This window comes from Diabrotica undecimpunctata, chromosome 8 (genome assembly GCF_040954645.1).
Source record: "Diabrotica undecimpunctata isolate CICGRU chromosome 8, icDiaUnde3, whole genome shotgun sequence".
In the NCBI taxonomy this organism is placed as follows: Eukaryota; Metazoa; Arthropoda; class Insecta; order Coleoptera; family Chrysomelidae; genus Diabrotica; species Diabrotica undecimpunctata.
In genome coordinates this window covers 67,784,629-67,798,516 of record NC_092810.1, presented here as the reverse complement: position 1 = coordinate 67,798,516, position 13,888 = coordinate 67,784,629, and the positions used below count along the sequence as shown (strand labels likewise).

The 13,888-nt window shown below is 31.9% G+C and overlaps 1 protein-coding gene across 3 annotated transcripts in view; it reads left to right on the top strand.

Moving 5' to 3' along the window:
- The window catches only part of nej (CREB binding protein nejire), a 51,824-nt gene extending 41,751 nt beyond the window's left edge, over positions 1-10,073 (top strand). For 2 of the 3 annotated variants that reach the window (XM_072540434.1, XM_072540436.1), the window contains exons 20-23: positions 1,266-1,579; positions 2,864-3,106; positions 4,189-4,457; positions 9,132-10,073. In XM_072540434.1, coding sequence (XP_072396535.1) covers positions 1,266-1,579; positions 2,864-3,106; positions 4,189-4,457; positions 9,132-9,381 — 1,076 coding nt within the window. In that variant the 3' untranslated portion in view covers positions 9,382-10,073. The remainder of the gene's footprint in view (positions 1-1,265; positions 1,580-2,863; positions 3,107-4,188; positions 4,458-9,131) is intronic. The other variant, XM_072540435.1, reaches the window with a different exon arrangement.
- Positions 10,074-13,888: the final 3,815 nt, after the last annotated feature.

Sequence of the window (13,888 nt, the reverse complement as noted above, 5' to 3'; positions counted from 1 at the left end):
GAATATGTCAATGTTGTATTCCCACGATTTGTTTAGAATTTGTTTCACTGTGAATAGCTGATCAGTTGTAGATCTTCCCTGTCAGAAACCGGTTTGATATTCCCCGACAATATTGTCAGTTAGTTGTTGAAGTCATTTATTTAGTATATAAGTAAAAACTATATACTGTGCCGCGATAATTTTCGTATTTCAGTTTATCCCCTTTTTTTAAAGATTGGGATATAATAGTAGTAAATTTGTCTATTAAAATGGTAACAAGAAACTCTAAATGTAATACAAAATTAACAATAAATTTTCAAGTCACTAATGATATTTTCCTTATTCAAAACCTTGTTGATAAGCATATAAATTTTCGGTTTTCAAGTCACAATTTTTGGTTTTCAAGTCACTAATGATCTTTTCCTTATTCAAAATCTTGCTGATAAGCATATACATTTGTCTAAACCAATTTAAACCATATCCTCTAAACCACTTTCTTTATAAAACACTATACAACTTATATTTTGACGTTAGGACATTTTTTTTGTATTAAAATAAATGTTTTTTTGCTTATTGTTAATAATTTCAAATCTGGTTTTATTAATACATCCAAAAGGTATTTTAAAGATTACAAATGAATTACAACAAAAATATTTCTTAAAAAATGCAAAAATATTCACTTTATTTTACATGGCATAACAATGTAATAACTAATCGATCTTAATGAATAGTAATAAACTTAAAATGGTTTAAACGATGTCACTGATCATTAAATTAAATTTAAAACTTAAATTGCCCATGCCAATGTACTTTTACAAACTTACTAGTAAATTTATTGTTAATTTTGTATTATATTTAGAGTTTCTTGTTACCATTTTAATAGACAAATTTACTACTATTGTAAGCAAAAGTCATGATGTTATTACTATTTACCATCCTTACCTGTAAAAATACTACTTAAATTATATGTATATTTAAGTCCTAACAACATTTTTGCTTATATATAACTCAGTAAAATTACTGAATATTATAAAGGTAATTTATGTGCTGGCAAAGGGTAAATCTGCTAAAACTTTTTACAGTGTATTTAATAATCTGATATCTACATGTACCCAAATTAGAGTCTTACAACAACTAATCAACTGATCAAGTTTTCAAATTTAACATGATCAGAGAAATTTTGCAATGTTCATATTTGGGAGAAGCTTTTTTAGTGTAATCACTGTCATCTATAATGATTTAATGTTATATTTTCTGTTAACAAATAAAACTATTTCTATTTATAGGTGGAGGTAATCTCTTACCAATGGAGCAATGGCAACAAAGGTATCCAAGTGGTGTAGCACCAGGTATTCGACAGCAAGGTCCACCAGTAATGCAGCCAAACCAGATGGGACAAACACCCATGCAAACGAACCAAGCGGGTGTCAGGCCGGGTACTGCGCCTATAAGTGCTCCTGGAAGTATGATGCAGAAACAAGCCTTACAACAACTTATGCAAACTTTAAGATCGCCGCAGTCTGCTGAACAACAGCAACAAATTTTATCGATACTTAAATCCAATCCACAACTTATGGCTGCATTTATTAAACAAAGACAGGTATTTATAATTTTGTTTGAACATATATTTATAGTTATACATATATTATACAAATATTTGACTCATTTGATATTATTAATATATGACATTGTTCAATGCCCAATTTCCATTCTTGTCAGTTGTTCCATTGACCTTCTGTAAGTTCTTTTGATCTGATTGATTTTCTTACTCCTTACATCCATGATTTTTCGTCTTACTGTAGGTATCCATACCAGTGATTGTTTCAGGAGTCTATTGTTTTCCTTTGATGATCCTGGCTTTAATGAACACTTGAGAAAAATATATTTATATATTTTTTCATGCTTTGGTTCCCAGCAATTTTATCATTTATCTACTGACTTCTATGTTATCTCATTCTTTTTCCCTTCTCACTTTTTTCATATTTTTAATTCATATTTTTAATTAGTTTGTCCCATACTTACATTTTTAGTTTTTAAATTGTAGGGGTTGTGGACAGTATTCGATTTTGTTTTTTTTTTAATATTATCCTTCTATTTAATTTGTTAAATTGTTTTGATCCTCCTGTTTTTATTTATGTTATTAGTTTTTATGGCAGGAAATTTTTTTGGTTCAGAATATATACTTTCGAGTTATCAGGATCTACACCATTTCACTTTTATAGTTGATTTTAAGCTTCAGATCTTTGCCGTTGTTCGACGATATATTGTTTTTTTTTGTTTTTACGATTTATTCACTGAATGGTCACTATTGATTGTGTTCTTTATGATAAATCTGGGGATGTTTTTGTGTTGATTAAGATCTAACATTTTCATTTTCTATGGTGTTCTACCCAGCTCTATTTCATTTGATCAATTCTTCAAATTTCATCTTCCACCTTCGTCCTATTTCGCACATCTTCATTTCGTATATGTTCTCTCAGAGAAACTTCTAACAAGGCTTGTTCGATGGCCCTCTATCGTTCTTAATCTAATGGCTGATAACTCTGTAAGTGTCATAGTCTCCACCCATAAGTCATAATTGGTAGAATAATACAACTTTTGAATACCATTTTCTTTAAATTTATTGGTCACTTCTACTGCCCAGGTCATTCTGATTCATGATTCATTTATTCATTAAATTCATGATTTTTGTTTCCATTAACTTTGGATGGCGGAAAATAATTCCTTATCACATTTTACAGTTTAGTATCAGGTGTGGCAATAATTACATGTCATGTTTTTCTTAATATTCGTTTTTTAAACCTCAAATCATCTTCACCCTTTATTCTTTTTGTATTGTCAATATAATCAATCGAAACAAACGATTTAGAATTACATCTTTCAGCAGGCACAGCAAATCCAACAGGCGGGCGGTGGTAATCCTTCCCAACAACAACAACTGCAACATATCCTCAACCAACAGCCGAATACCAACCAACAGCATCAAAACCGAATGCAGATTCAAGGCGGTTTAATAAATCAAGCGCAAGCTCAAGGTCTTAGTCAAGGCCCTGGACCTAGCCAGCCAATGACGCAGCAGCAACAATGGTACAAACATCAACAGATGCTGGCAATGCGGCAACAACAGGTAAATAAAAGAAATACTTTATACTTTGTATTTATAGGAACTATTGAATTTGAATTAATTATTGACTGCATTTCATAATCAACTTGTCAGAATGTTGGATGTTATACATTTTTAAATAGATTAATACTAGATGTTCAAGAAGTCCCAGAAATACCTGTCCCAACAAAGAAAACACAACAATTTTGGAAAAAAAAATGTATTTATTCTTCAACATAATCATCTTTCAGCGCTATACACTTTCCCAGAAATGTTCAATAAGTTTGATTCCCTTTTTACAATAAGAACTGACTTTTCTCCTCAAAATAGCCATTAACTGCCGACCTCATTTCTTCACGGTTGGAAAATCTTTGACCACCGAGTAATTTTTTCAAGTTTTCAAACAGAAAATAATCTGAGCAGGCTAAATCTGGCGAGTAGAGAATATTTTACTGTAGTAGACGAGGAAGAAGACTCACCCAGAATATAATCTAGTTCTGCTTTTATATTGGCCTTTCAAATAAAAGTATTGTTTCACATAACAATGACAAATTTTCTCCATTTTCACAAATTCACCGAAAATGTTCACTATTGATGACTGCCAAACAAATATTAAACAACGTGGCGTCTTCAAACTTGGAACATATGCTTTATAGATTGTGTACTTTCTAATTCAGTGATATTTTTCAAAAAAATACCGCCATCTCTAGGTCAGGCCGGGTACTTCTGGGACCATCCAGATGATGTCATTTACACAGCCTGCTACTTTATTAGCTTTTGAAGCTTGTAGCCTTAATTCGTTTTCGGTGTTGCTTGGTGTATCCAGAGTATAAACCACAGTGAGACGTAATTTTTTATTTGCTACATATAAATAGCAAAACATCCAGGAGATGTTGTAAATCTTTCTTATCTGACCCTCGACCTTCAAATAAAGGGAAGAAATTCCTAAAAGTGCCTTCACAAAATATACAATTTCAAGTAGTTTTATTTAGTGATTTAAATGAATAAATATAAACAGGTGCATTATATTATTAAAAAACACAACCATAATTAAATTTTTTATTGATTGACTTGACAGCTTTAATAACTAACCATTGTTGTAACAGGCGGCAGCACAGCAGCAGCAACAACAGCCTAGTTTTCAACAACCTGGAGCTTGTCCGACATACCAACAGAGGTTACCAGGTATTAGGCAGCCACATATGGGTTACAACAATTCATTTGGCGACCAACAATACCCACCAATGCAAGGACTTAAACCAACACCACCCCCTGTACAGTCACCACAAGGTGTAATGGGACCACCTCAAGGACAAGGCATATCTGTTCAACAGCAGCAACTGATGCAAAGTGTGCGAAGTCCGCCTCCTATTAGGTTTGTATTATGTTCTATATAATAAAACTTGATTTACACTGCATAATAATTTAAATGAGGAAAACTACATTAACTTTAAGAAGTTATTTGGTAGAGTTTAAAAATCTCTTTTTCATATTAAATCTTTGATTTTTAAGAAATGCAGACATATTGACTAAAATTGAAAATATTCTGTACATAACATATCGTTTGATTATAGACAATTGTATATTGTCATATATTCCTTGGAAAATATCAGTTTATAGATCCAATTAACGAGAATATAACCTGATGTTGTTGATATAACTTCGAGCTATGCCATAAGTACAAAAAGATAAATGGAGCCAAAGATATAATTGCTGCAATAAAAATTGAGACTTGTAGTGGTCAGGACATCTAACCAGAGCAAGTTAAGCTACATTGCAACACATTTTATTGGCAAAAGCTAATAAATAGATGAAGAGCTACACCAAGGTTGATTTAAGGAATGATGTGTATAGTGATCTCATTAAAATGGTTGTAGCTACCTGGTATCAAATTGCAAGACATAGGACTGAATCGATGATGATGATGATGACAATATTGATAACTAAATAACTGAAAAAAATATTTAAACTTGACATGAAGGATATTAGGGTATAATTATATGAAGAGGAACATTAAAAAGCTAATTTGTTTGGTATATAATTTAATATAATATAATTTAATTGGTATATATTTTTACCCGAGCTTGGTGGGCCCTAGTTCAGTGGATTTGTTACTGGCTTAACAAGCTGGAGGACGCGGATTCAATTTCCGGCACTAATATTAGAACATTTTCAATTTCTGATTTAACTGAGCCCTCACTGTGTTCGGAGGGCACCAAAAGCCGTCGGTCCCGGCTACGTAAGTGGTCCGTTAAATAATGTTAGGCACTTACGTGACCTGAAAACCCTTACACTAGACCTTTGTTTCTTCCTGGAAACTGTCTTTTTTAAACATCTTTTTTATTGTATATCTTCCGTTCCTTCATGATACTCATTCCAGGATTTTGGAACCCTGTACTAGCTTATACAGGTCTAGGGGGTGGGTACCATATATATTTGGAATCACTTCGTTGTCTCCAAAAAGTGTTTGCCGCCTTCGATCGTAGGCATGCAAGATATGGTTGACTGTTTCAGACCGAAGTATTTTGTAGCTGATACTTTTCTGGCACATACATCAGCTCTTTTATTGTCATGTATTCGCTGATGTTACACACTCTGGTGGAACATAACACTGTTATGTTCCACCAGAGTTCGTGCATTCATGACATTCCTACAGTAGCCTAAAGTCCACATTGGGGTTTATGATCTATCTGTGCATATATTGATCCGCTTCAGTTTGAAAGTCCCCATGTTATTTTCTCTCGCACATTGCAAGATTGCAAAAATCTCATCCTGAAATACAAATGTATATTCTGCTAGTGGAATAGAGATGTTTGAATTTCCACCACTACCGAATATTCCTGCACCCGACACTTCTGCAGTTTTAGATCCGCTGTATATCAGGTATAACCTAGCAGTCTGGACATATTGCTGACTGTTTCTTCTTCTCCATCCCTCTGGTAGGCAAATGTCCACTGGGAAGGGTACTTCAGGCTTGTATCTGGATGTTATATGGTCAGAAATCATCATCCATTTGGCATTCCTATTTTCATTTATTATATTATGATCTAACCGGTACATTGCTGTTTTTCTCACAGTCTATAATATCCCATCGTCGCATCCTCTCTTATAATTATATGTAAAAAAAAGGAATATCCAGAAGGGTCTCCAGAGCTGCTATTGTGTGCCCCTCATATACCCTGTGATTCTAATGCAAGCAAATCTTGGCATCTTGCTTAGTTTTGAGGATGGCACTTTTTTGTTGTACCTATAGTCATCATACATTTGATGCATATGTAATTGTGGTTTTTACCAACATGTTATAGATTCAATATAACATTCAATAAAACCAGACATGTTTTAACACTAGACCTTAGACAGAAGGTCATACGAGCTTTACTTTTTACTTAGTCTTTTTTTATATAAGGTTTCTTAATATTGTTCTGAAGCTATTTTCTTGTGGCATTTTAAAGTAATTACCATTTAATGGGAATAAGCCACAATTAAAGGCTAAAGTAAGTTTATTGACGTTTCAATTTCCACTTCGAAAATCGTTCTCAAAAACATTAGTAAATTAATTTTTTTTTAATTTGTTTAATTTACTAATGTTTGTATTTTGAGAACAATTTCCGAAGTGGAAATTAAAACGTCAATAAACTTACTTCAACCTTTAATTGTGGCTTATTCCCATTTAAATAGTAATTATATAAAGTTATTATCTTATATAAGAGTAATACTTTAATGGCATTACAGCATACCTACAATAGGTGCTCGAATTTTAGAGAGTCACATATCAATATCAAAATGGAGTGTGTTGACCAACATGCAATGATTGAACATGTCATGAAGACCTCATTCAGTCCATCACTGCTTGTTTATCAACGTAATCCATTTTGATACTGTTATGTGACTCTCAAATTCGCTGCAATGTGACGTGAATATAAATAATGGTTCTGATATATAAATGGGAAAGCGGCAGTGCAACTCTCGTATTTTCTACCTAACAGCTGATTTAATGGACAAGCATTAAACCATAGTATTAATGGACAAGCAGTGATTAATTACTTGCGTTTAAAAGAGATGACTCCAACGCAAATTTATACAGATTTGGTGGGGGTTAGAAGAATATTTATATCGTGGGCTTGGTACAAAATAGCAAAAATTTGCCTCTTGAGATCTGTATATTTTTCACATAAGTTTATTTCCATTCTACAATTTTAAGTTAATATTTTCTTTTTAAAAACCCACTATCATAAAAATGAGAATACAAAATACACATTATAGTACGACAAGCGAGAAGGAGCTGGTAATCTGCGCGTAAATAAAAAAGAAAATTTTTATGAGAGATAGAATAGGCTCTATCGTCATGCTTGATTTTTTTGTACTTGTTTAAATTGTTATATCAGTATTCCACAACATTTGGTAGTGGTTTCTTAATCCTAAAGCATTTAACTTAAAGACAATTGATTCTTATGTTATTACAATCAACTGACTTCCTCAATAAAGTCATAATTTTAAGAATTCTTTAAAATAAAGCTCTTTGGTAATGTATGGTCTATAGGTTTTATTTTTATTGCGTCTGGATCCCGCGCTTATTAAAATACTCAGTCAAATGTTCTCAACATAAAGAGCAATGTTGCATGGAGTCAACCTCCAAGTATGCTTCACAATTTTCTAAGAACTTACATTCAATGACATCTATTGAGTTTAGCTAAATATAGTATAAAAAAGCGCAACGCTATTTTGGTTCCTGTTTTGACTTATACATGTATCAGAAAAAACAGTAATTCTTGAATCCAACTGTATAGGCATGTACCAATATGTGAACTCCATTGAATGCAAGAATACATTTTGTGAGATTAAGGATTTTTATAAATCGTTAAAGTATACCCATTTAGTTTTCTGGACTAGTACATTGATGACATATCAGAAGATATGCTGGTTCTTTCACTGGGTCAATAGTTAATAAGGAAATCATTTTTCCCCGCTATGTGATTCTTAATTTATATTTTTTAATCATCCTATACAAATAACGTTTATAAGTTTGGCACTCGTCTTTTTTTAACGTAAGGAAAGATTTTGTATAAAAACTTCTGTAGACATGTATGCTAAACAGCCTTAAAATTATTTTCCATACAGACATAATGATATTTAACACTTATAAATTTTTTCCTTATTTCAAATATATTCGAGGACTTACGTTTTTGAATGCTGTGATTCATCATCATCATTGGCTCGGCAACTCTTTTTGGGTCTTAGTCTGTTCTTTGCACATTCACAACTTAATATTGTTCTGAAATTATTTACTTGTGACATCTTAATACAATTTACTATTTTTATTGGGAATAAGCTACAATTTTACTTTAAAATAAGTTTATTTTCACAACTTGTGCTTGAATGCTGTGATTATCAGTCTTTATTAAACTAAGAGTTTTTTAAGACTCAAATCCTCTACATTTCTTTCCTTTGATCCTTACATTAAATTTAGTGTTACATTTAAATCTACTCGAATTTTCGCAAGAAAAATTATTTTTGAGGCTCGTCTTCACATTTCGTAGATCTACGATCTTAAAATTAGGATATTATTTTTTTTTTTTTAACATAAACGAAGTAAAATATAAAGTTATACATAGTTGATTTCTCAGCAATAAATCCACTCATGTATTTTATCACTTCAATTAGAATACGCTATAATCAACTGTTTTGTTTAAGCTATTTGCTTTATGTTAAAAAAACTACCTTGCATTAACACGTAACGCGTAAAACTCACCAAGTCTTACTTGTCACGGCATGTCGTGGCACAACATTCACTATATGACTTAATGAATTTGCGTTTAGAAGAACTAAAATAGTAAAAAGGAAAATAATATAAAATAGGAAAATAAATATTAAAACTCAAAATTATAGAACAGAAATAAACGTAGTGAAAAATACAAGGATCTCAAAAGATATTGGTTTAGAAATTCATATAAAATGTCAGTTATAAATTTCTGTATATGTTAAAATGTTATTTTTTTATATTTGCTAATATTTAAAATTTATAAAATTGTAAATAATGATTTTGTTGCAGAAGTCCGCAACCGAGTCCTTCGTCACGGACGGCACCGAGTCCTCGAAACCAAACAGTAGCGAGTCCACGGGGCCCTCAACAATCTCCGCACGACCTCGCAGCGGCATCGGAAATGCTGTTGAGTCAGAATCACTCGAATGCTCTTCATCCGCATGCTTCACCAGTTGCCACACCAAATCAAGACTCAAATAACGAAGTGCCGACCATGACTCCACAAGACCAGTTAAGCAAATTTGTGGAGCAACTTTAGTGGTGCAATGTACTTCTTTCGAGACGATTATCAGACTAATAAAAGTGATAAAAAATATATTTATATATCTATATATTTGTAAATACTGTAGATTGTGAAAATATGAAAGTGATTATGTAATGATTATATATACAAATTGTACATATGTTTCATAGACAAACTGTATCATATTATACATATACATATTTAATATTTAGTGAATTAATTGAGTGAAATTGAAGATACCTTAAAGTATTTATGGCTTTGCGAGGCTGTGTTTAAATTAACGGATTGTTACCTAGTGAATGGTAGACTTTGGCATAGCTACGCAACTGTTAATCGTTTTTTCTTTTTATTTTTATTTACATTTACATGACTTTGTAAAAAAATTAATTAAAAAATTTTTACCGAAACATTTTAGTGTCGCGTCGGTAGCTATTGTGATGGCGGTCCTTATAAAATGGATCTCCGTTTGTTTTTTATATAATATATATTTATAATTTATATACCTATCGTCTTGTTTTCGTATGTTACAACATTCCACAAAGTGTGGGATGCGGTGCTGGCACAAATGACAATCCTGAAGCCCACGCCAGTGCAATAACTTATTCAACATCCCTCCTCTAATTTATTACTGAAAATAAAACAACTAGATTACTTAGTGTTAAGAATTATATAAAAGAAAATAAACAATAATTCTGAATATTACACAATTATTTTCTTTCAAAGGTTACCTTAAGTGTTTTGTGTTTCAAAGTTAACGTGTTTGTTTGATATTTTTACACAGCTAACACTCTTTCATCTCATTTCATCCTTTAACATACGAAAATGAAAGCTTAGTTTAAATCCGGGTTCCCAGTTAGTAGACTTAGTATTTTTGTATCAGTAACTCGGTTTGGCAGATCCAGAGATCTAAAAACGATTTCAGATTGCATTTAATTAAGCCTTTTGATTAGAAAGCGGAGCTCTAGATGAGAATATGATTATGTAAAGTTGTCTTTTATAACGCAAACATAGAAATATGTACTCCTGACCAAAATTATTGTACCACTATAATTTAAATTTTAAAGAATTAAACAATGTTTAGCGATCAAATACAAAAAAGAAAAGTAAAACAAACGAAAAATCCAATTTAAAAAAAAAATGTATCTAAATAATGAGTAATGTCTACTCGAGCTCTGTAACCATCCAGGTAGCTTGTTATCAAATTTTGAATGGTTGCTGGGTAATGTTGTCCCATTGTAACAAGATTGCTCCAATTCTTGGAAGTTGATTTTTTCAGAACATGTCAAAGCTGCTCAATTGGATTCAAGACTTGACTTCCTGGTGTCGACTCTACGATTAAAATATTAATCTGATTTATATATATAATCTAGTGACTAGTGTCCTTGTTGTGTGTTGCCTTACACTGTCTTGCATAAAAATGAATGTATACCCCATAAATGGAGCAAACGGTACACCATGATATTTCATGTTTTTACATATAAATCTTAATTAATAGGTTGTACATGAATGGGGTTAATTATGTACGTGCTTTAAATAAGTTCTACCCGAGAATATTTTTGTATCACCTCCCAATGGCCACCCTGAAGAGATAGTGCAATCAAAAAACCTTTCCCCAGATCTTCGATGTTCTCAATCACAACCATCTAAAGATTTTATTCTGGTTTCATCTTCAAATAAAACTCTTTTTTTCAGTTATCGATAGTCGTGAACCTTAATCCGCGTAATCTACGGTAAGCAAGCTTCAGTAGCAGGTTTTATACTAATAGACGAGGAAATGAAGAACAAAAAAGCACTAAACCTACTAATTTTCCACAGCAAGATGAATAGCTGTTCACCTTTTTGCATTCGCTTCGGGAAAGTGTCAGGAAAGTTTGTGGGCAAAATTCCTGGCGGCAAAAGTGGTATTTTGTGCAAAAGGAAAATGTATTTCCAAAGAACATAGAAATTTGCAACTCGGAAAATATCAACAGGAATGAATTCAATTTTGTTACTTGGGGGGTTTTCGAGGTCGTTAAATGCTAATATGATAACTACGATGGTCCTCAAGCTACTTGTGCCCAGGATGGACCTAGTCTCCTGAAGTTTTATGTTATTTTCATTCGAAATCAGTCGACAGTTATTACTCGGCGGGTTTCGAAGTCACTGATCACGAATATTTTGTTGATAAATGACCTCAGAATGTCAACTTTGTATAAAACTTTTATTTTTAATTTAAATTATCCAAAACATTATTTTTTAAATTAGGCGCTTTTAAGCAGTTGGTAGCACTGATGAAGTGCTAGGTGATACCTATTATAATCTTTTCTGTAGCAGCTCCCGCCTTTTACTTTCACATATACTCTCTTATTATTCTCTCATACGTACTTATTCTCTCACACGTACTAGTACACAGATATCTTCCAAGTTACATAGTTAAAGCGAGTTTATTCTCATCGCTCTATTTCAAATTATTATGAAAATCACTGTTTTTTATATTAAAATGTGGATGTAGAAAGAATGGCTTGGTTTGCAGTTTGGCACGAAAAATTGTGCTGGGTGAAAATTTCACGTTATGGAGAACTAAAAAGAAAATCAATTATCTGATACAGAAGATGAGAAAGAAATAAATTTGAAACGATTATTTGTTAATCATCAAGCTATCTAATCATCACTGTCATAATATTCGTGTTCAGCAACCACTACAACTCTGGAGTAATGATTTTTGAGTGATATAGAATAAAAATAACAAAACTGCAGAAGATGATGTCCACACTGAGCTCCAGGTAGCTCGATGATTGTCGCTATCATAATATTCGCGTTCAGCGATCTCGAAAACCCCCCAAGTACTGACTTTCGAGTGATTTCAAACGAAAAACCCCTGAGTAACAAAATTAAACTCATTCCTGTCGATATTTTCATATTTGCAAATTTTTTATTTTCTATGCACTTCAGAAAGCATTTTTCTTATGTACAAAACACAATTTTCATTTTACCACCATGAATTTTGTTCACAAACTTTACTGATACTTGTCTGAGTCAAATACAAAAAGTTTCACAGCGTAAAACACAGCTTGGTGGCGGAAAATTGGTAAAATGACATTTCTGATATATAAACTTTTACATTGTTCTGAAGCTATTTTCTTGTGACGTGTTAGAGTAATTACTATTTAAATGGAAATAAGCCACAATTAAAGGTTAAAGTACATTTATTGACGTTTCAATTTCCACTTCAGAAATCGTCCTCAAAATACAATAAACGTACTTTAACCTTTAATTGTGGCTTATTCCCATTTAAATAGTAATTAATATAAATTTTTTTATTGATTTTATAAACAAACCTTTTGTAAGAATAAAAAGGTTTTATATCTTGTTGTAGCTCCATGTAATGATGAAGATACATTATTAAGTTTGTGAGAAGATTCCCGGTCATTTCTTTTAGAATATAGCCATTTTATATTCAAAATTCAAGGTAACAAAAAACAATTATACAGTATTTTTGTATAATACACAATCTTGACCTAAATAAATATTTAATTTAATTTTTTTTTTGTATTATTTTATTCAAATGTGAATAATTATACTACCTCATGACACCACACTTTGTTAAACAATATATACTAAATTAAACAACTTTAAATAATACACGCAATAAACTAAAAGGACATGAAGTAATTATTGTTTTGCTCTTAATGGAGGACATACAGTATATACAGTGAGTCACAGCTTAAATGATTCAGTAACTTCTTAATAAAACTAGCTTGTGTCAGTGGCTCAATATTTATTGGAAAAAAAATACATACTGAAATTAAATTACTACAATACAAGTCTTTTAAATGAGTATAAGCTATTTTTTGGGTTTCAAATATACCATACTTAAATAATAATAAATATTTAAATATTTTATGAATGATCTTGATGTCACAGCTAAAATGATGCAAACTTTAAAACAAGAAAATTAATAAAGAAAACAAACCCTACGCATTGAAAAATGGTTACTAATATTTTGTAGCTTCCCCTTTATTATCAATTTCTAGTGTACTCTGGGGAAATTGTGTCCCAAGCTTCAGTAATTTTTACTTTCAATTAATTTCTATTTGATATTGGGGCACTATTTACTTTATTTTTTAATGTCAACCACAAATTTTCAATAACATTTAAATCTGGTGACTGGTCTGGTGTTTTAATGACATTTCGGCAATTATAAAGCAACCAAGTACGAACCCGATATGGCGTGTGTTTTGGATCTTTGTCCTGATAAAACCTGTAATTGCTATTAATACCTAATTTTTAAGAATTAGCGGTGAGATTAGAGGGAACTATAATCAATGAGTCGTGGAACAATACCCAAGAGATTAATGTCGCATCGGAAAGGCAAAAAGTGCATTCTTGACTATGAGCTCTGTGTTCAAGAGCCATGACCTCACCCTAGAAACAAAAATAAGGCTCCTTAAATGTTACGTATACTCAGTGTTTCTGTACGGAGTAGAAACGTGGACATTGAAGGCGGAAACTATCAAACTAATGAAGAAGTACTGCGGAGGAT